General features: G+C 30.9%; 2 protein-coding genes across 3 annotated transcripts; one reads left to right on the forward strand and one right to left on the reverse strand.

Moving 5' to 3' along the window:
• Positions 1 to 10,442: 10,442 nt before the first annotated feature.
• On the reverse strand, positions 10,443 to 13,994 carry LOC11426252 (protein RKD5). Its single transcript, XM_003612302.4, has 5 exons — positions 13,812 to 13,994; positions 13,414 to 13,666; positions 11,811 to 12,058; positions 11,386 to 11,600; positions 10,443 to 10,845 (listed from the first exon to the last, which is right to left on the reverse strand). Exons 1-5 carry the CDS (start codon positions 13,861 to 13,863, stop codon positions 10,621 to 10,623), a joined length of 993 nt encoding a protein of 330 aa, XP_003612350.1. The 5' UTR covers positions 13,864 to 13,994; the 3' UTR covers positions 10,443 to 10,620.
• A 6,191-nt stretch (positions 13,995 to 20,185) lies between these two features.
• Positions 20,186 to 23,119, forward strand: LOC11415506 (beta-galactosidase 7). Of its 2 annotated transcripts, XM_039834159.1 has the most exons (2): positions 20,186 to 20,325; positions 20,635 to 23,119. In XM_039834159.1, exon 2 carries the CDS (start codon positions 20,727 to 20,729, stop codon positions 23,028 to 23,030), a length of 2,304 nt encoding a protein of 767 aa, XP_039690093.1. In that variant the 5' UTR covers positions 20,186 to 20,325; positions 20,635 to 20,726; the 3' UTR covers positions 23,031 to 23,119. The 2 variants fall into 2 exon arrangements, with proteins under 2 accessions (XP_039690093.1, XP_003612351.2); XM_003612303.4 differs by lacking the exon at positions 20,186 to 20,325 and having other exon boundaries at positions 20,444 to 23,119.
• The last annotated feature ends 909 nt before the right edge of the window (positions 23,120 to 24,028 follow it).

The following is a 24,028-nucleotide window of genomic DNA, read 5'->3' on the forward strand; positions in this document are numbered from 1 at the left end:
TTTTTAACATAACATTAATTAAGTATGAATTTTTATATTTGGGAAAAATAAGGGAAAATGAAAAAACCTTTCACATTTTTAAAAATAAGAATTTTTTTTCAAGAGAATGATAAATTAATATGGTTTTGATTCGAATATTTTTAATTTTAAAAATATTATAACAATATAGATTAAATTTGAAGAATTCATATAAACCTTTTTAAAAAAAACCTCAAAACCCGCATAAGATATAACTCAAATTTTCTATTGTTTTGCTTAAGATATAACTTTGAATTGGTATTGTATTGTAACATATCAATACAACATTAAAATAACCCCACATGTCATGGATGTCAATTAACTCCAAAATCAATGTTCCTCTTGTATGTACTTAGAGCATCTCACATTGGGTGTTTAAGTGGGTCCACTATGTCCACATCATCAATTCTACCGTAATACTTAATAAGCATCAATTTTCTCCAACCTAGCATCTCAAAAGAGATTATTATTAACTAGGCCCCACAAATAACTCTATATCATTACATATTTTAACAAAGTTTATTCATTTTACTAAGATTTATTAAATAGGACTCATGAAAATTGAAGAGAGAGAGAGAGAGAGGGTGCTTCCATAGTCACCCTCTTCCATAAGCACTCATATGTTATACTCCACAATGGGGGTGTCTATTTAATGTGGTGCTAAATAGGTGAAGCACCCACCATTGTGGATGGTCTTACTTACCAGTTTAAAATTTGCATCCATTTGCAATCAAGTACGAAATATACTGAATTTTACTACCAATCTAGTCTTACCACAATGGCAATCTTCAACTCCCACGTTTTATATCATGCCATTAGTACTCAAAATGAATCTTTTGAGTGACACTTGAGAGGTTTTCTACTCAAAATTGGTCATGCATAAGAGTTAATGGATTAGATTTTAACTAACGATCTCTCATAGCCTTTGGCATGCATATCATCATCGGTTTAACAAAAATTATTAAATTCCACGACTGCTATGTGGTTATATTATACTCCTACTTTAACTATTTGTATCTTCTCTTCAAAAAAAAAAAAAAAACTATTTGTATCTTAATGGGGGTGGTAGATGTGAATTGGTGTATAAAATATATCTTGGGGAAATGACAAATAGTATTTAACAAAAAAATATGATGCAACTGTCAGCTTGAACGGTCTTTTTTGTTTTTCTTCTTTAGACTGAATTTGTCCCATGTTTTGTGTCCCACATCGGTCTGCGAGTTCATTGAGCATATGGATGTGAATTAAGATCTAACCTTCACAATTCTATGCTCTAATATGGATTCCACTCTCAAGTTTTAAACTAGTTCAAGTAACGTAATAGTTTAAGTAATATACAAATTTTAATAAAATGCGAACTTATAGTCAACTTTTTTTTATTTCCATATCTAAGTTGACAACTTGCTTTTTTTAACAATCAACTTTCGATCTGTCTCACGCACAAATGCTCCCTCCGAGCTCATATCGTCATTTTCTAGTACACCTTTAACTGCCATCGTTGATTACATAACTCATTTACACTCCCATCAAATTGGAAGCAAAGATTTAAACTTTAACAAAACCCATATGCAAACAAGGTTACCCAAATTAAAACCCTTTAATGGGGGTGCATATACAAAGCAACTAAGAGTAAACATTGTTATCGGTACTCAATTAACTCCAAACCAATGTTACCATATTTTTGGACTTTTACTTCCATCTAATCTAGCCACAAAATGACAATCTTGAGGTAGTAATCACTTCCCCTCATCTTGTTCGACCTCAAATTCCTCATGCCACATCATCATTAATTTACAATTAGATCCAAACTTATTCTTAACCAAGTGATTGGACTCAAGTAGTTAATATGCTCCCTAAAGAACAAATCTTTCTCAAGAACCTGAATTCAATTCTTAGGTGGAACAATTCTTGATCAGTTTTAATTACCTTTCGGTTGAACTTCGGATTAGGGCCCTGCCCCCAAGAATCAGAAGGTTAACAAAAAAAATCCAAACTTCTTGGTTTACTCCTCCACCTTTTTCAAGATAAAAAACTATAGTATCTTGAAATAGAATAAAGATTGATATGAAAGATGCGAGACCATCTACGTTCGGAGTAACTTAACTCGATAAACTTAATAGTTGATAGGTACTCTTATCGTGAAAAAAGAAAAGTGGTACTTAGTCGAAGAGTATATAAAAAAACATTCTCTCTTTCCAAGGATCCCACTCTACTTAAATATTAAAATATAATGATTTAAATATATTAATAGATGATATAAAATTATTATTGGGAACCTATTTTAAAACGTTGTAGATAACGATATGATGGTATACTTGAAATAGCAATTTCGTCAGTTTGATGTCCCGAAAACAACTCCACATATTAAAAATCTAATCAAAATACAGTTTTCTTTCTTGCTATATTTACCACTTTTCCTTACAATTTTGATACAATTATTTTTTATAAGCCAGCATACTTACTATCATACGAGGAGAAAATTTTCCTTTTATCAAATGGCGTTGTTGCCGGACTGCCGGAGACTTGCATCATATAGTTTAGAGATTGGAAGCTTGCTCTTATTTTGAATATGGGCATATTTTTGAAGTATTTTTCTCTATTCTGTGTAATTCTCTAGAAGAGAGAAATCCACTAGACGAGAAAGAAATTAATTTCTCTAGGTGCTTAAACATAGTTCCATCGAACTTGTAAATAGTTGATTAGACTTGCTGAAGTTGGGTTACTCTCATGTGCTTGAAATTGCAGCCATCTTAGTTCAACCCGGCTCTTGATACCATTTGTTAGCAATTAAAATAACCTTCAAGATAAATATGGATATAATAAAATTGAGCTGTTAATGTAACATTGTTGAACTCATATATAATTCCATTTGCTTCCTTTAAATTGACTTAAACAATTAACAGATGGTAAATTACCATTGTTATCTAATTACTCTAGACCCTTCAACATGAGTTGTAATAATTAAGCTTTGCTATAATAATTCCAGTTGGTTCGATTTCAATTTAACATCTATTCTGCAATGGCTTGATTTCAATTAAAATGTTCCTGCAACTTTCTTCTCAAAGTTAGAGGCATGTAAAATGCATGTTGAAGATACAAAGGAGTTTAAAAATAGTGGTTCTTTCGCATGTGTTGAGTACTAAAAAATATGCAGCAACTGCAGCTTGAACGGTCTCTTTTGTTTTGCTTCTTTAGAATGAATCTATCCTTTGTTATAAGTCCCACATCGGTCTGCTTAGAGTGAACGGTATAGACCTTGTGATATAAAAAGAACAAACCACATAATATTAGATCCAAACGCAAATAAAGTTAAAGTTCATCTACGCTTTTACTTGTTACTTGAACTTGGCTTAACGCATGTTTGAAATAGTCATGTGAATGTGAATTAAGGTCAAAAGGTCACAGATCTATGCTTTAACATGGCTATCATCATGTTTTAAGCTAGTTCAAGTAATACTTTTAAGCCAGTTCAAGAAATAACTATATAAAGGAAAATAAGAGAAATGTTAGGGTCATATTTTCTAAGATAGAAGATGAAACCTTTGCTTTCAGATTTGAAGATGTTCCCTTTCTAGCTTTGATGAAACAATGAGGATCAAAGATGAAGGTGAGAGAGAGGAATTCTGTCAAAGAAATAATGATAGAGTGTGGTGGAGGATCAGCTAATGTAGCAAATTCACACAGTTTGTCGCAGTAGCAAATATCAGCTATCAATCCATGATCTGACGGTTCCAATTCATAACACAGATTTCAACAATTTCACGCAATGTCAGATCTTAACCGTTCACTTCAGATTAGACGGTGTAGAACAGCTAAAGCGTGCAACTGCGTGTAAATATTACAGCAGTAAATCCCATCCCGTGGAGCAAACGTGCGTGGATGTGTGTGGGAATGTCTAGCTGATCTCATCTTTATATCAAACAAATCCGAACCATCAATAAAATCCAACGTTAATTTTTTGGGTTGGTTGGTTGCACGGATGAAGGATTTAATTGAGCATGTTTTTGTCCTTATAAATATTTTAATTTTTTGTTTTAGGTTTCATAAAAAATTTCTTCTACTCCCCTTCAAAAAGAAAAAAATTCTTCGACTTTTAGTTGGACAAATTCTATAATTGTTTATTCTTCGACTTTTAGTCCTCATAAATTTTTTAATAAATTCATACGTATCATTTGAAAATTTGATTTTTCTATTTACAGTTGTGGTTAAAATATTATAACAACATTTCCCAAGAAAAATAGAATTTTTGAACAACATGAATAAGAATTTTTATGTTTAAAAATTCATATTTAATTCTTGTTTTGTTAAAACTTTTTAAAAAAAATTGGACAAATTCTTATAATATTCTCAACATTGTTGCAAAAACTCATTCAAAAATTTGATTGGTATACATGAAATGACTTAAAATGGAGTAAAAATGATGATTGAAATTTTTTAGAAGACTAAAAGTCGAAGATATTTTTTTATAGAGACTAAAATGAAAATTTGAAATATTTATGAAAACTAAAATCATATTTAACCCTTTTTTTTATAAAAATTTAACACTATTTTCTAACCCACTTCAATTGTTTTACATGTTCCATTATGGAATTCTTGAAATGGAAGCGACGGTGGTGGGAGGTTAAAGTGAACATGAAAATGAATTTAAGTTTTTCTTCAAGTAATGATAAATAAAACAAATGGTTACTCTATTGCTCAAAAAAATGGAGGTTCTGTTTGGTAAAAACAACAAATAGCTTATAATAAGTTAGCTGATAGCTGATGACTGATAGATTATAGCGGATAGCTGATAGCTGATGACTTATAGCTGATAAACTAATTAAAGTGTTTGGTAAAATTAGCGGTTCAACTAGCTGATAAACATAAAACGACATTCCTGATTCGTAATAAAATCTATATTAACTAATAATATTTCAGATATTTGAAAAATTCTTGTTTTTTAAAAAAATTGGTAATTTAAGTATTTATATATTATTAAATTAGTTTCTTTTTTTTTTTCCTAAAATTTTATTTTGAATTATTTTTCATTTCAGTTTTTATACTTTATAAAAAAATAAAGTGTAAAGTTTTATTTTAAATCAAAATACAAAATAATATACCCATAAGCTAAAAAAAAAAGTGCTAAAGGAAAAAAACAAAGATTCATATATATTGAAGGGACAAGTTGTATATATATACAACGATAACATTTTTTTTTAAGAAAAAGAAATTGCTATAAAAAAAAATTGTATATTAATTTTTATATTAACTTATAGCCTCATTTTGTTTTAAATTATATAAGTAATATTATTATTATTATTAAGGGTAAAAGTGGATTTTAATTAAAATAATAAGAGTAAAATTGGAATTAAAAGTGAGACACTATAAGTTATAAGCTCAAACGCTACTTGAAGTAGCTTCTGAAAAATAGCTTATAAGCTTCTGAAATAAGCTATAAGCTCATTGTAAAAAAGTGTTATCAAACACAGTTTTTTTTGTCCGACGAGCTTATAAGCTATCAACTATAAACTATAAGCTCTTTTTTGGATATTACCAAACAGACTCTATATAGACCATGTGGTTAATTGTTATTGGAGCGTGTCAGAAGGTGTCATTCTATAATTGTTTATCATTCTATAATTGTTTATTTTGTGTTATGCGAAGTCAATTAACTCCATCTAATCCAGTCACAAAATGATAATCTTTAGGTAGTATTCACTTCCCCTGAGCTTGTTGGACCTCAAATTCCTTGTGCCGCTAGAATTAGATTTAAACTTCTTGATTTTCTCCTCACCTTTTTCAAGATAAAAAACTATAGTATCTTGAAATAGAATTATTGAATAAATATCGATGCTCTTATCGTGAAAGTGGTGGTACTTAGTGGGAGTTTATCTCAAATAAGCATTATCTCATTCCGTAGATCTCATTCCGTTTAAATATTAAAAATATTAAAATATAATGATATAGAGTTATTAATAAATAATATAAAGTTATTAATGGAAACTCAGTTAGATACGTTGATGCTTACAATATAAAGGTAAATATGAAATAACAATTTTTGTTGTCCCAAAAACAACTTCAATGCGCTCACCATCAAAAAAGGTTAATACAAAAGATGCATTAAAGAGTAGTTCTACTTGAACACGACAAACACTAAAAAGAGTGTGCACTTAAACACGACTCCAACCGTACAAACACTAGAACATCGAGTCTAAACAAAGTTTACTATCTTTTATTTTTGTTACACAAAATTTACTATCTACCATATCGTTAGTTTCACCATTACATTTATATATGCAAAATAAATAAAATGAAGAACTATATATATTCTCATAATATTAGAATGCACGTCTTCGTGAGCTTAACTCATTTGGTAAGAGATAATGCATAATATATGCAGGATTCGGGGTTCGAACCTCAGACACCCTATTTATTCACCTTTAAGGTGAAATTCTTTAGTCGATAGGCTACTTGAAGAAGAAAAAAAATGTATACTCGTAAGTGTAGTTTCAAAGGACATAAAAATTCGTGTTCTTTTTTGTGTGCATCTGAAGCCGTGTTGTAGGGTGAAGAAAGTTTCTCACATTATATTATCTCTGTCAACCCCCTTATATTGGGGTTATATGTGCACTTCAACACCTCATCGTTCATTCTCTCAAAAAAGAAACACTTCATCATTCATTTTATGGCTACTTAAGTTTGGCATCAATCGTCTTTGTATCATTCAAGCAAGGGATTCAAAGCCAAGAAGAAGAAAAAACTACACACTTAACCAAAAATTGAGAGCAGTAATTGGTGAGCAATTTAATTTGTCCAAGTTGATAACAATGACATGTCAAATGTATCACACATTATAATCCTCAACTTTGAATGAAAGTGACCATCATTGTTTGACTTCAATGGAAAAGGACAAACGGGATAGAAACACAGTAGAATGCATGTTAAAGATACAAAGGAGAAATTTAAAAATAGTGGTTGTTGGCATGTGTTGCTGATGTACCTCATAACCGGTTGAGTGACACCACAGGGAACATAGCTATGAATGTAATTGTTGAAAAGTAATTCAAAATTGATGTTTGAAGTTCTAAAAAATCGTGGTGATATTGGGAGCAATCGTGACACGATTTGGTAATGCTACAAGCATGTTTTAGTTCGTCAAAAATCGTGGCGCGATTGGAAGCAACCGTGACGCGAATGAGCAATCTGACAAGATTTGACTGATGACAACATAATACATATACGTAACTGGAATCATTCAGTTGAAAATCTGTTATTCATATATAAGTTGGTAGAGACTAACCTGCACTAGATGTGCACTTGTTAGAGAAAGACCAACGTGGATTGATAATCTCTATTGCAAAATATTGAAATAAACAATTTTTTAGGCATGTGTGGAGGAATGTCGAGCTGATCTCATCATTATATCAAACAAATTCGAACCATCAATAAAATCCAACACTAGTTTTTTAGGTTCCATGGTTGAGAGAATTAATTTATTTTTTTGTTCTTATAAATATTTTAACTTTTTGCTTAAGATTACATTAAAAAAAAAAAAATCGACTTTTAATCCTCATAAATTTTTCAACTCATGTTATGTGTATCATTTGATATTTTGATTTTTCTATTACAATTATGGTTAAAATATTATAACAATATTTCCCAAAAAAAATAAAAAAAATTTAACAACATGAATTTGAATTTTTATGTTTTTGATTTTTTTTTTTTTAAAGAGTGTTTTTAATGTTTAAAAATTCATATTTAATTATGTTAAAACATTTTAATTCTTTTTGGACAAATTCTTATAATATTATAAACATTGTTGCAAAAACTCATTCAATTATGTGAAAATTGACTTAAAAACATGAATAAAAAATGGTGATTGAAATTTTTTTAGGGCGTAAAAGTCGAAGAAATTTTTTATGAGAACTAAATGAAATTTGAAATATTTATGAAAATTAAAAACATATTTAACTCTATTTTCTAACACACATCAATTGTTTTACATTCCCTCAAAAGAAAAAAAAAATCAATTGTTTTACATGATCTGTTGTGGAATGCTTGAAATGGAAGAGACGTGTGGGAGGTTGAAGTGAACGTGAAGATGAATTCAAAACAAATGGTTACTCTATTGCTAAAAAAAAAAAAGGCAAATTCTATGGTACACTTAATATATTTGAGTGTACCGTTACACTAACTCTTTAAATTAATAATTAAATGAATTATTTTTTTGAAGAAAAATATTATTTTCTATCATTTATATTTATAATAACTAAATCTTATTCATTAAAAGTGTTAACGAAATAAAATTAATTTTTTTTGAATTTTTAGCACTCATAATTGAGAATATTGATTATATTTTACGATAATATGTAAAAAAAAAATACTATGATTCTTATAAACAATGAACTGATGTTTTTTCTTATGAAATGATGTTCTATAAAATATAAATATTGATAAATAATTATTTATTTTATACTTCTTCTAGTCCTTATTATAAGAAACAATTAATTTTTTTGGTTCATTGTGTAAGTGATATATTTAGATTATATTTACAATAAGATACATTAATTATTCTATGAATCTAAAAAATCAATTTTTTGTTATAATAAAGACCGGAGGGAGGGAGTAAAAAATGATCGTTAATTTATAAAATTATGAAGAAAGAGTATCAATACACCTTATTTTGAGAGTGTACCGTAGAAGTTAAAAAAAAAAAGATTATGAGGACCATGTCATTGATTGTTATCGGAGTGTGTCAGAAGGTGTCATCCTATAACTGAAATTTTGGGTGTAACCTTTGTTATGGAAAGTCAATTAACTCCATCTAATCCAACCACAAAATGATAATCTTAAGGTAGTACTCACTTCCCCTAAGCTTGTTGGACCTCAAATTCCTCGTGCCACTAGAATTAGATCTAAACTTCTTGGTTTTCTCCTCACCTTTTTCAAGATATAAAACTATAGTATCTTGAAATATAGTTATTGAATAAATACTGATAGGTACTCTCATCGTGAAGAGAAGAAGAAAAGTGGTACTTAGTGGAAAGAAAATGGTACTTAGAGGAAAGAGTATCTCAAATAAGCATTATCTCTTTATGTGGATCCTATTCCATTTAAATATTAAAATATTGAAATATATTGATATAGAGTTAATAATAAATAATATAAAGTTATTAGTGAAAATCCATTTAGAAACGTTGTTGCTTACAATATGAAGGTAAATATGAAATAGCAATTTTGTTCCCAAAAACAATTTCAATGCGTCCATCTTCAAAAAAAGTTAATACAAAAGGTGCATCAAAGATGATTGGTTCAATTTAAGATGATCAATTTGAACGTTTAACTAAATATTCATCTTTTTTTGAGCATATCGACTCTTTACATCTAGATACACCAATTTTACCGTCCAAATCATCATATTCATCTAAAAAGAGTGCGCATCTAAACACGACTCTTATCGTACAAACACTAGAACATCGAATCTAAACCAAATTTACTATTTTTTATTTTACACAAAATTTACTATCTACTATATCGTTAGCGGTTACTTTTCACCATTACATTTATATATGAAAAATAAATAAAATAAAGAACCACGCATATTCTCATAAGCATACTTTCAAAGGACATAAAAAATCGTGTTTTCTTGTTAATGTGTTCATCTAAAGTCGTGTTGTAGGACGAGGAAAGTTTCTCACATTTTATTATCTATGTCACCCCCTTATATTGGGTTATATGTGCACTTCATCATTCATTCTCTCAAAAAAAAAAAAAAAAAAAGCACTTCATCATTCATTTCAACAATGGCTACTTAAGTTGGGCATCAAGCTCCTTCAAAAAAAAAAAGTTGGCCATCAAGCGACTCTATGTATAATTCAAGCATGGGCAAAACAAAATTCAAAGCCAAGAAGAAGAAAAAAACTACACACTTAACCAAAAATTGAGAGCAGTAATTGGTGAGCAATTTAATTTGTCCAAGTTGATGACAATGACATGTCAAATGTATCACCACAAATTATATAAACCTCAACTTTGAATGAAAGTGACCATCATTGTTTGACTTCAGTGGAAAAGGCCAAACATGAAGCGAAAATATTCTCTCCAAAAGGAGACATTTTCAGGATTGAAAGTGAAACCTAAAATCACCTTAGTTCCTTGTTTTCCAAAACCACCTGAGTTTCTAATCAGGAATGATTCCAGTTGGATTAACCTCTAAGCGTCTCCGAGTCTGTTAAAAAAACTTAATTAAGCACTAATTATATACAAGTATGTGTATAATACAATCAAATTTAAATAAACAAAAAAATATTATAAACTTTGTATACGTTTTTTCTATAAACTATTCTAGAAAGTTTCAAAAAAAAAAACTTAAAACAACTTAGCTTATGATATATCATAAGCTCTTCCAAACACTTAGACTAGTGCTTATGTCATAACTTATTAGATAAACCAAAATAAACTCTTCAAATACCCTTTTAGGTTGACTATAGACATTGCAATCCACATACAAGTCACAGCAAAATTATAAAGGTCAATGACCAATTAGAAGAGTTTGACAGGTTTTGGTGTTAATGTACAACTTGCAAAATATGGTTTTGTTTTTCTTTGTTCCATCAGAAGATGCTAATTGCTAGGTTTAGGTGCTTGCAACTGTAGATTCTGTTTTTCAATAACTCTAGCTCTGTGCCTTCTCTTGAAAATATCTTGCCTGAATCGCTTGGTCTCAATTTGTATGTCCATGAAAGGCCTCTTCTCTATGTTTTCTTTTTCACTTTCCAACATCTTTTGCCTTCTTATCACTGCCATGGCTGCATCTTTATCCTCCATTTCCTGATGTTTTGCCTCTTCCTGCAGGGATGTTGTCATGTGTATAAGGAGTTCGCTTAAAGATTAGTAGGAAAAATGAAGCATAAAAGAAAATAAAGCGAAAGATGAAGATTTTATAGACCAAATGCTTTATAGGCTTCGGTGCATGTTTGGATTAGCGTTGAGACTGCCCGAATCATGGTGAGCCACCGTGATTTTGGCACAAAAGCTACTCTTTGTAGCTTAAACAAAATCTCGGTGACATTGTGATTTTATCAAACTCTTCGCTCATCCAAACATATACTAATTGACAACAAAACTACAGAAAAGTTTTGTATAAGGTTACCTATCTAAAGAAGCCTCAGATACTATAATTTTTCATGTTTATATTTCAACCAAATACTATAAGGTTTGCAATCACATTAAAATGACAGTCATGTTCGAATATCTAAATATTAGTTCAAGAGTTGGCTGTAAATCATAGAAGTTTTCTTGGAAATTGATATATATGTATGTATGTATATATATAGCTCAACAGAGATTCTTAAAGTCATAATAATAAATAAAAAAGTGGAGTAGAACCTGAAGATCATGAATGAGACTGTCAAGTGATTTGATCTTCCTATGAGGCCAGCGAGGAATACCAAATTCTCTGCACTTTCTTTTGAGAACAGTAAGCCCGACATTTAGATTATTTGAGGCTTCTGCAATTGGCATATCAAAGTACTTGGCCAAATCTGATAAAGTAATCTTTGCAACATGGTCACTGGCTGCCCTCTTTTTCTTTCCTAAAAACCCTGCAAACACTCAATTAACTCATCATTAGGAAGAAATTATGCATTGGCAACATATTTATCGCACTACAACTTTTTTATGTCCATGATTCCTTATTAATAAAATAAGTGTATAAAGCCAGGACTGAGTTGTTAGAATAAAATGTTCAAAAGCAGGAACAACGTGATAACTGACTAGGAGCATTTGAATCTAAACCCGGTGAACTTTCAAACCTGCTGAACTTCCAAAATCTGTCTCATCATCCAGTAACTCAGCCTCGTCTTCTTCATAAGGAAGACAATTGAGATCCTGATTAAGCACAGGCAAGACTTTTTTTGGTGGTTGGAAATCATTGTTGTTTCCTTTCAATTCTTCACTTGCAGAGCTCTCTGGTGTACTTTTTTGTTCCTTCTTCGGTTCCAACTTGTATATCATGTGGAGATCATTGAGCAAGTTTGGAATAGCCTGAAGCTTTGGATTCCTGAAAATTAAAGAAGAACAAGACAGAGGAAGTTAGGTATATGGCAATGTTGTCACTCGCTACGCTTTGCTAATTTCTCAGGACAAACAAGAAATCGAAAAACATATTCAAGTCAAACATTAATTTTGTTTTGTTTGTTATGATTAAAATATGTACTAAAAATAGTTACAGAGAGATATATTTTCTAAATTTTATGCCATCCATTGTTGGACCATGCCCTCGAATTCTAACTTCACCAAAAGTATGTTGTGGAACAGTTAGGGATATGGATACCCTGCAATCAACATTTGCAGCAGCCGCAATTGCAACTGTAGGATAAAAATCGGACAACTCGGATTTCAAATCATATTTGGAATTCGATTTAATAAAGTTAAAATACAAGTCATCTGATCTTCATCCAATGCCAAACATTTACTGCACCATTTCATAACTGTAAGGAATCCGGGTTCAAAAATCAGTTACCAATGGCCACATACATAAAGAAATCAATACTTGAACACATGTACAGACTGCAGTTACCTAATCTAACAAACAGGACTGTTACTTATAACTGAATTTGAACCTTTATGTTTATGAAAAGAAACTGTTTATTATAGAGTGAAACGCCGTTACTTGTGTAGGGACTTTATTTTTCATTCTCATAAGAGAACTGAACTCTCTCATTCTCTCTCAAGGAATAACAGAAATCTCAATCAGTTATAAATCATAACCTAAAATTAGCTTTAAGCTAAAATACATTTATATATCATTCACAGGGTCCAATTTGTACACAGTACACCATTTTGCTGCTCTGTGTGCTGTTTTACAATACAAATTGATTAAAGCAGGGAAACCTTGACCAGGCCTAAAAGCTAAGGCCCTGTCTGGATAAACAACTTAGTTAAGCACTTATGTAAAAACTACATTTATAACAAAAGATGAACTAAAGTCGAAGTATTTTCATATATGTTATAAGTTGTTTTCATAAGCTATTTTGGCGAGCTTATTTCAATAAACTGAAAACAGATTATGTACATTTCAATGTTAACAGATTATGTACATTTCAATGTTGTCAATTGCAGATTACAGAAAATAGCGGTTTGTTCAAATTCCGCTACGCAACATTGCTATAGCGCCGCTATAGTTGCTATTTCAAAATATTTTATACAAAATAGTGTATGCGGAACAATAGCCATTTGTTCAAATTCCGCTAAGCAATGGCACTATAGTGCCGCTATAGCCGCTATTCAACAACATTGGTACATGTCATAAGCTATAAGTTCAAATAAGTTAATCCAAGCAGACCCAAAAATACATAATCATACAATCAAATTAACCAATTCAAATTCAATAAAAGGGTAAGCAGATATACATACCTTGTAACCAACAAAAAGGTTGGAATGTGAGAAAATTGAGGGACATTATAAGCATGAAAAGCAAAAACACAAAGCCAAACTCCATTCTTATACCCTTCAAAAATCTCTTCACAGACAAAAGATTTCAACAACCTAAGAATCGGAGTAGCTTTCATTTCAACATAAGAACCATTCTCAGAAAACACAAACTCTCTTTCAACTTCCTTTTCTCCTCCATCACATTCACGGTACACATGCACGCTTCTCATCAACTCTATAAATTATTATTCACACCCCCCAAAAACAAAAAACACCCCACAAACAAAAAAAAAAAAAATTATCAATAGCCCATTAAAAAAAATCAATTTTTTATACAATTGAAGATGAAAATGAAAAATGGGTATTGCATTGCATGGTACCTGGTTGAATGGTGTTGTTGAAGAGAAGAAGGGTAATGAGCGAGGAATCCATGAAGATGAAGAAGAAGTTGGAGAAAGCATGAAGGAATGAATGAGAGAGAAAGAGAAAAAAAGCAGCTTTTAAGTGTAAGTTTGCATGATCTTCCGCTTTTTTCGTTTGTTTTTGGATCAGTTATTGTACTTTAGGAGTCCTTTTCCTGCTTTCATTCACTTGCTTACTTCATCACTTTTCATTTTTCTTTTCTTTAGAAAAAAAATAATTCATTTAATAAATATATTTACTATAGGTGTAATTTAATTTTATATTGACATTGTCTTAAAAAAATTATGTTAACATTTTTTTACAAGAGTTTTATATTGACCATTTAATGAGTGTCATTCAATTAAAAACAAAAAAAGTTTGGTCAAATCTTTAAAAGAAAAAAAGTTTGGTCAAAATAAAAAAATTAGTGTCATTCAATTTTTCGATTGAGCAATGATATTTGAACAACCATTTGGTACAACCTATTTGACAACCTTCATTTTCTCTCTTTTCATTGGTCAAAAACAATGGAGAGAGAAAAAGGAAGAGAGAGGGTAAGAATATAATGTGAGTATGAGAGAGAAAGTTGCCTAAAAGTTGGCACAAAGTGGTTGTACAAATATCATTACTCTTTTCGATTACAAATTTACAATTTGAACAATTCTTGATCTCATTTACTTTAATTTTAACCAAACAACTAAATTCTAATTGTTTCATCAAAAAATGATTTGTTCATGAGAACATGAATTTGATTTTCGAGTAGAACAATTTTTGTTAGGTTTTATTTACCTCACAATCGAACTACGCATTACTAAGATCTCTTTTTCATGAGAATCAGAGTATGAACACACAAAAAAAATTAAAATTATAACAAAATATTAATAAATCTTGTACTCTCTCCGAATTTATTTATAAAAGATATTTTAAGTAAAAAAGAAATATTATATATGATCCAAATTTTGAACTACATACATAATTTTTTTTGTTAACTCAAATATCTTTTATAAATAAGGTTTGAGAGAGTATTAAGACTATGTTTGGTAAATATAGTGGATAATTGATGGTTTAAAGTTGATAAATGATGGGTGATAGCTTATACTAGTTGATGACCGACGATCAATAGATGATAAACTAATAAAATTGTTTGGTAAAATTAACCGTTAACTAATTGATAAATGAAATTTAAATTAATTTTATTTTTGTTCAAATTTTATTTTAAATGTATTTCATCCCCGTATTTACACTTAGAAAATATACAATGTGACATATGTTTGTAAACTTCTTGCTTTTCTTACCGGATATATCTTTTTTTAATAAAAAGTGGCAGGACTTATCTTTTTCTTTTTGAAAAAAATTACAAAATACAGTATATTTTCTAAACTTATAGTACATATTTTGACACATTTTAATAATCTAGGGATTATTTTGGTCAAATGAGATTATTTTGGTCAAATGCTTGAAACAGCTTGATTTTGAAATAAACAATAATAAACCGTTTTTATATTGGAATACATTAATTAAAGTAACCACTCGTAATGCTTGACAATGACATGAATGAACCATTAATAAGTTGGTTTGCATTGGACTACCGTCAGTTTAAAATTTACAGTATAGGAGGATTTCATCACTTGAAACCTCCTCTGGTTTTACATCTTTGGAAACTGTTCAAATTCACACAATTTGAAGCGATTGTTCAAAAGCAATAATTTCTTGTTTTCAAAACACACTCATGGACTGGTTAAAATTGCTCTATTCCCCATCTCATCTCATAAGTGATTTATTTTGACCATATAGAGGATTTCGGGTGGTAAGGGGATCTAGCTCCCACCCCACCACCCCACATGTTATACTCATGCTAATCTATGTTAAGGATACAAGTCAGAGAATATTAAAATGGTGAATTTTATATTAAAAACAAGTTTGATTATGTATATTATTTATACGGTAACATATTTTAACCATATCTTTTTACTAATATATAAAGATAAAAACCATATTTTAATTATTAAATTGATTGATGTCTTCGTAAGTGATTCTCAAATTAATGTATGCATGATTCTATTAATATTTTAAAATAGTCTCTGTCTTTGTCATAAATTTTTCAATTAAATCCCACATCATTTGAAGGAAAAAACACAGAAACATTGGTCTAATTGAGAAACTTTTGACAAAGACATTGACCATTTTAAAATAATAGAGTTAGGGACTAATTTGAGAATCACTTACAAAGACACGGACCAAATTGATGGTTTACTCGGTTTTTATTTATAGGGATATTTTAGTAAATGACACATATTTTATCATTAAAATCAACATTATTAATCATTTCCTTAATACTCGTATAAAACTCAAATGAGACATCTAATATAAGATGGAGGGAATATATTTAAGAACGGATGGAGTAATTTAATGTACAACTTTTGAGACAATTTCTACAATAAGTTTTTTAACCTATGTTATTAGAGCACATGTTAGCATTTTCTTTATGCAGAGCATTATAGTATACTTTATGAGCTTATAATTATAATTTTTTACTATTTTTTTAGATATATATTTTATTAATACTATCAATTTGTTTAGTCATAGATAAAAGATACTCCCTCGACTTGGTTGATTTATGGATTCCTCGGCTGGTAAGATGATATGTAGGCTAATTTACACTAAGACAATAATCTTTTATTTAGATCAAATGATTACGCTGAGAAAGAGACTATGTTTCTCAGGTGCAGGTTCTAGATTACTCTAAAAAGTGTCTATATAATGTAGAAGGGTGAACTACTGGATTTCACTTGTGTGACATTGTGGTGGGAATGTCACATGACATTGCCCAATCATGACACGTGGATTCTCATTTCTAAATAAAACAAAAAGCCATTGTAAAAGAGAGAGAGAAGAAAATAAAAAATCTATGTGTCAAATGTCACGTGATATTTCCACCACAATGTTACACAAGTGAAATTTGTGAACTACTACTTAAGAAGACATAAAAATAAAATCAAAATCAAAATGATAAAGGAAAGAAAAAAAAAACGTAAAGATTTGTTTGATTTGATGTATGTTTGAATAATCTTTAAGATGAGGTATTTACAAAATTAGAATAACTAAGCAGCCTACTCTAACATTGCTTGCCACATTTTTGACCCATTATCTACCATATTACAGGTATGATCATGACCAACATCATTAATGTAAGTAACAGGCTGAGTTATAGCCTAACACCAGTTTGTTGGGGGTGTTATATCAGCTATCCATGTCCTCCATCATCCTATTATTAAGAAAATAAGTCTTTATGTACATTCCAGACTTAGTCAACTTATATCTTGCTCATACGACTGAGTTGAGGGAGATTTTTTACTTGTACGACTGAGTGTTTGATTAACATCTACACATGTTATCCACCTTTTTATTTTGGAGGGGTGGATGTTTGACCACGTTCTATATTTCAAACTGGCCTTGGAGTTAGTTCTATCCCTTTTTCTCCCTCTTTGATCACTTCATTTATCATGTCACATATGTAGGAAAGTGGTTGTATAGTCTTTGGACTTTGACAAATATATGTTGGAGCCTCTTGGACTCTAATTAATCATTATCATGACCTCAGTAAGATCTAATAAGTAATAACAACCTCAAAGTCTATTGCGACTTGGTAATCACCTTTAGTCGTTAGTTGAAAGAACCACTCTTTAACTATGAAATATCAACCATATTCATTAGAACTAAAATCATCTACAAACATATTATGCATTGTATAATTAAGTTTTTTTTTTTTTTTAAGAGTTTGCTTCTTCACTTTTTTTATTTGTTAATTTGGCAAACCTTTTCTCCCTATTGTGCTAATTCAATAAAATTTTGATTAACTAGCTTATTTCCAATATGGAATTTCAACCCACGGAAAACCCTTTTGACCAACTCACTTCCAAGATAGGTGTGAAACATTTGACTTTCATCTATCTAAACCTAGAAAGGTAACCATCAACAAATTCATTACATTTTCTATAGATATTGAACAAATCTTTAACCTTAAATGACCCCTAAAGAACCGATTTTCAATTGGGCCTTAAAATTAAAAACCAAGAAGAAAAAAAACGTTATTTTTCAATAAGTTCGAGAAAAATTTCATTTTCAAACCTTCTTCATAGACAATTTCTCCTAATTCTGTCATATATTTGACAACATGTTTAATAATTGATTCTCCACTTTCACCATAAACTTTATTAAGTTTACGGACTTTAATCTCCCTTGAAATTTTAGACTGTTGTACCCAATCTAGGAAAGAGAAATGCCTTTGATTTGCTTATACACAATCTAGACCAAACCTATTAACAATTTGGTTCACATTCAATGTCTAAATCGATCTAGTCTTGAATTTTGCTCATTCAAATAATTTCTATTCAACAAATGTACATGGCTATAGTGCAACCCATGTTGATTAGCATCCCCTACATCCAAGTTCAAATTATTATTTTCATTATAATTTTGAACAATCTCTAATCAATAAAGGGTTGTGGTGCTTGAACCATGTCTCTGTGCCCTTGTTGGACATTAACATCATTTGGAGTTATTAATCCCAATGCTTGGTTCAATCTTGTCATCTATGTGGCTAATGAAGCACAAGCATTATTACTAGTATTTTATATTAGTTGTGTAATGACTGCACCCATTTGTTGGGTTAGTGTATTCACCATATCATGATTGTAACAAGATTTGAATTAAACATTTAAACTGTTGTCCAAAAGTTTTGTGTCCTACATTTTATTCCTTGTGGCATGTTAACATATGCCATCACAAGTATAGAAACCATTATATACCATGAACATTGCTATTAAAAATTACAATTACCCCTATCAGAAGTAACCGCTCCAAAAGTTACATTTGTAACTACAGGAACAACAGTTAAACTTCTTAGGATTATTATTATTATTATTATTATTTTGGTAGATAGACGAAATGGCAAAGCCATTATAAACTCACACACATAAGTGGAGGTACCGGGGTTCGAATCCCGATTATAGCATTCGGCCTAACAATATCGGCATTTTGCCAGTTGAGCTATGACTTCTGGATGAATTATTATTATTATTATTATTATTATGGGTATGCAAGCAGCTAAATCCTGTTTATAAGGGTCTCAACATAGTTGGATATCTTTTAAACATTTCCGTGCATGTTAATACTCTTAAATTAAAAAAAAAAAAACAATTTATCATAATAAAATATAATAAAATTAATTTAATTTATTTATAATCCGATAAGTTAGCAAGCAGGGTGGAAAAAAGGTAATTAGTAATGAAACTATATATTGTAATTTATTTGATCAGAAGAATGGAATTGTAAATAAAGATAACATTAATAGGTACATATAATTTTATTTTTGAAATAAGATTCACAAAAACTTTGTGTTTTACACATAATAGTTACATACTTCCTCTGTCCCAAATTGTATGTCGCTTTGGAAAAAAAATTTGTCCCAAATTATAAGTCGCTTTACAATACCAATGAAATATTAATGTTACTTTTCCTATTATATCTTTAACTATTAATTACTCCCTCTTCTTTCAATTATTTCATTTATCTTTTCCATACCATTTATTAAGGATAATTTTGTAAAACAACTCATAATTTCACTTCCCCACACAATATTAATTACATTTCTTAATACGTGTGAAATGGCCAAAACGTCATACAATTTGGAACGGAGGGAGTATAATTTTATTTTTGAAAACACGGTATCCGACGTTAAGGATTAATTAATCTGAGAGGTTCAATTATACCATTCATTTGTGAGGAGCGCATTTAAATCCATAGCAAATCTGAATGAGCGTGACTCAAAATCGCAAGTCAACATCGTCAAACCATTACAAGTAGGTTATGATATATATCCATATTAATGATAATATTTATCTAGTTTCATATCAAATATACTTCAAATATGATTAGGTCCTAGTCCTACAAGGTACGTCCGTGTCAAACTCTTCTATCCTATATGTATCTTATTGTGAACTCAACCCAACCTTAAAGGACTTTTAATCAATATTTGCAGAGTACTTATCCATTCTTATGAATAAATTAGCATAATAACAAACTTAAATCTGGTAATAACAAACTTAAATAAGCCAACTCAGTCATTGCGATGAACCTAATTTTGTGTTATTTCTTCAATTTTCGTTTGTGTCATTTATTATTTTCATTACCAAAATTGCAAATTGAGAAATTAACTTCCATATTTTTTGAGAGGAAATTAACTTCATGCATATACAAAATATAAGTTTTAGAATTTACATTATTATTTTAGTAAGATATTTATATATTACTCTACCTAATTGGTGAGTGCTTATCCATTCCTACATGTCTTCTTATTGTTGGTCTCATTTATTATTTTCATTACCAAAATAGCAAGCAAATTAAGAGATTAACTTCTTACACACACACATAAAAGAAAAATATTTACATTCTTTTTTGAGTAAGATATTTACATATTACTCTAACTAATTGGTAAGTGCTTATCCATTTTTATGTCTTATTGTTGATTTGTTGTGTCCAACTCACATGATATATACTTCACAAATAAGGAAAAAAATATGATTTAACATTGATTAGTTATAAAAACCAATTACTATGCTCCTCTGTATAAACCACTTGCTAAGTTATATTACAACAATAACAAACACAACAATCATATATACATCCTCTCAAAAAAAAAAAAAAAAAAAAATCATACATACATGTTTACAATGAGTTCTTTATCTTGTGCTAGCATTCTCTTATTGAGTCTAATAATGTTGTACTCATGCTTTGCAACAGAGGTTACTTATGATTCAAATGCTCTCATTATCAATGGAGAAAGACGTCTAATATTTTCAGGTGCAATTCATTATCCAAGAAGCACTGTGGAGATGTGGCCTGACCTTATTCAAAAGGCCAAAGATGGTGGCCTAGATGCCATTGAAACTTACATATTTTGGGATCGTCATGAACCCGTTAGGCGCGAATATAATTTCTCCGGAAATTTGGATTTTGTCAAATTTTTCCAGCTTATCCAAAAAGCTGGACTATATGCCATCATGAGGATAGGTCCTTATGCATGTGCTGAGTGGAACTTTGGAGGGTTCCCATCGTGGCTTCATAATATGCCGGGGATCGAGTTGAGAACCAATAATTCGGTTTACAAAAATGAAATGCAAAATTTTACCACAGAGATTGTGAATGTGGTAAAAGAAGCAAAGTTGTTTGCATCACAAGGTGGACCTATTATTCTAGCTCAAATTGAGAATGAATATGGGGACATCATGTGGAATTACAAAGATGCTGGGAAGGCATATGTTCAATGGGCTGCTCAGATGGCTCTAGCACAAAACATTGGTGTTCCATGGATCATGTGTCAACAACAAGATGCTCCTCAACCTATCATCAATACTTGCAATGGATATTATTGTCACAATTTTCAACCTAACAATCCAAAAAGTCCTAAAATTTTCACTGAAAATTGGATTGGTTGGTTCCAAAAATGGGGTGAAAGGGTTCCACATAGAAGTGCTGAAGATTCAGCTTTCTCTGTGGCACGTTTTTTCCAAAATGGTGGTGTATTAAACAATTACTACATGTACCATGGAGGAACAAACTTTGGTCGCACCGCAGGTGGGCCGTATATAACAACATCATATGACTATGATGCACCAATTGATGAGTATGGGAATTTGAATCAACCTAAATGGGGACATCTGAAGAATCTTCATGCAGCAATCAAATTAGGTGAAAATGTACTTACAAATTATAGTGCAAGGAAAGACGAGGATCTCGGCAATGGACTCACACTAACAACATACACTAATTCCAGTGGAGCAAGATTTTGTTTCTTGAGCAATAACAACAATACTGACCTTGGTGCAAGGGTTGATTTGAAAAATGATGGTGTTTACATTGTTCCGGCTTGGTCTGTTTCAATTATTAACGGTTGCAACCAAGAAGTTTTCAATACTGCAAAGGTTAATAGTCAAACATCAATGATGGTGAAAAAGAGTGATAATGTTAGTTCTACTAATCTCACTTGGGAATGGAAAGTAGAGCCAAAGAGAGACACCATACATGGAAATGGAAGTCTCAAAGCACAGAAGCTTCTGGAGCAGAAGGAGCTAACCTTAGATGCTAGTGACTATTTATGGTACATGACTAGTGCTGATATCAATGACACTTCAATTTGGAGCAATGCAACTCTCCGTGTGAACACTTCGGGCCATTCACTTCATGGTTATGTTAATCAGAGGTATGTAGGATACCAATTTAGCCAATATGGAAATCAATTCACTTACGAAAAACAAGTTTCTTTAAAGAATGGAACAAACATTATAACTTTGCTAAGTGCCACTGTTGGGCTTGCAAACTATGGTGCATGGTTTGATGATAAAAAAACCGGCATATCAGGTGGTCCTGTTGAATTGATTGGAAAGAATAATGTGACTATGGATTTGTCAACAAATCTTTGGTCTTATAAGATTGGTTTGAATGGTGAGAGAAGACATCTATATGATGCTCAACAAAATGTTAGTGTAGCATGGCACACTAATTCATCTTATATTCCTATTGGAAAGCCACTTATTTGGTATAGGGCAAAGTTTAAATCTCCTTTTGGAACAAACCCTATTGTGGTGGACTTGCAAGGCTTAGGTAAAGGACATGCTTGGGTGAACGGCCATAGCATTGGTCGTTATTGGTCTTCTTGGATTTCACCTTCTGATGGATGTAGTGACACGTGCGATTATAGAGGAAACTATGTACCGGTAAAATGCAACACCAATTGCGGAAGTCCATCACAAAGGTGGTACCATGTGCCAAGGTCATTCTTGAATCATGACATGAACACATTGGTTTTATTTGAAGAAATTGGTGGAAATCCTCAAAGTGTTCAATTCCAAACTGTGACAACAGGAACTATTTGTGCTAATGTATATGAAGGTGCACAGTTTGAACTATCATGTCAAAGTGGACAAGTAATGTCACAAATTCAATTCGCTAGCTATGGAAATCCAGAAGGTCAGTGTGGTTCTTTTAAGAAAGGAAATTTTGATGCTGCAAATAGTCAATCTGTCGTGGAAGCTTCTTGTGTAGGAAAAAATAATTGCGGATTTAATGTGACAAAAGAAATGTTTGGTGTAACGAATGTCTCAAGTATACCCAGATTAGCAGTACAAGTGACATGTTAAGTTTAGGTTTCCTCCAAATCAATGTAAAAATTCAATGTTCAGGTCTATGTTTTCCTTGTTGAGCTTAAATAAATTGTGCTTAAATTCAACGTGCTATTGTAAAAATTCAATGTGCTAGTTTTTTATTCAATTTCTCAGCATGATGTATTTTTTAGTACCTTGTAACTCAAGTTAATAGGTTAATTTCTGATACAACAATTTGTTGGATTTCAGTAGCTGGTTTAGTCTGAAAGTGAACCATGATTTCAATCAATATTACATTGTTGGGGTATTGGTCAATTGAGAAATCATGTGTCTAGTGTCTAGAGCAATCATGTGACAGCATTTTCTCTAAAGTTGGCGCGGGAATATCACTATGCCTTTGGAGAAATTTGGTCTGTCCGGTACCATGATAAAAAATATGTTGTTCCAAACTAAGTCATGTGGTCCTGTCTAATTTTTTAAGAAAAAACTTAAAACAGAACAGAAGGTATGAACTAACAAGCACAAAAAGTTCAAGTGAAGAAACAAAAGGATAGTCATATGCACTCATTTAGATAGTTAGCATTTCATTTTCGTTTCATTGTAATTTCAATTTCATAAGTTACTACTTTCTGTTGGACAATTTTTGTTGTCATGTAGTGTTACCTTCATATATATAGCTTCACTCTATAAACTCTTAATTCGTTCAGAACACCAAGTAGATAAATTGAATACCACTCAAAGAAATTTTCATATAACACATTTGTATACAATTTGTCAATTGATGGGAGAGGTGAGAAGACATAGCTAAAAGTTGTCTTACTTCAAACCTTTATGGACCCTAGCAGCAGGGCTTAGCACATTTTCAAGTACATTACTTCAGTCTTTTGTTTCCAAATAGATGATTTTGTTAGTGGTAGTTTAGCTCATCATCTTTTTATCGCATGCAGAACATAGAAGCCTAAAATTCCCGCGCTTGCACCTACAAATACAAACTCCTACTTGCTTCAAGTTTCTTTTTACACATGAAATTTCAT

The sequence above is a fragment of the Medicago truncatula genome, chromosome 5, assembly GCF_003473485.1.
Source record: "Medicago truncatula cultivar Jemalong A17 chromosome 5, MtrunA17r5.0-ANR, whole genome shotgun sequence".
Lineage (NCBI taxonomy): Eukaryota > Viridiplantae > Streptophyta > Magnoliopsida > Fabales > Fabaceae > Medicago > Medicago truncatula.

Coding starts and splice junctions, on each gene's coding strand:
- LOC11426252 (XM_003612302.4), bottom strand. CDS start 13,863: ATGGATTCCTCGCTCATTACCCTTCTTCTCTTCAACAACACCATTCAA. Junction 12,059..13,413: donor ACCTTTTTGTTGGTTACAAG/GTATGTATATCT, acceptor TTTAATTTTCAG/GAATCCAAAGCTTCAGGCTA. Junction 10,846..11,385: donor GTCTCATTCATGATCTTCAG/GTTCTACTCCAC, acceptor ACATCCCTGCAG/GAAGAGGCAAAACATCAGGA.
- LOC11415506 (XM_003612303.4), top strand. CDS start 20,556: ATGTTTACAATGAGTTCTTTATCTTGTGCTAGCATTCTCTTATTGAGT.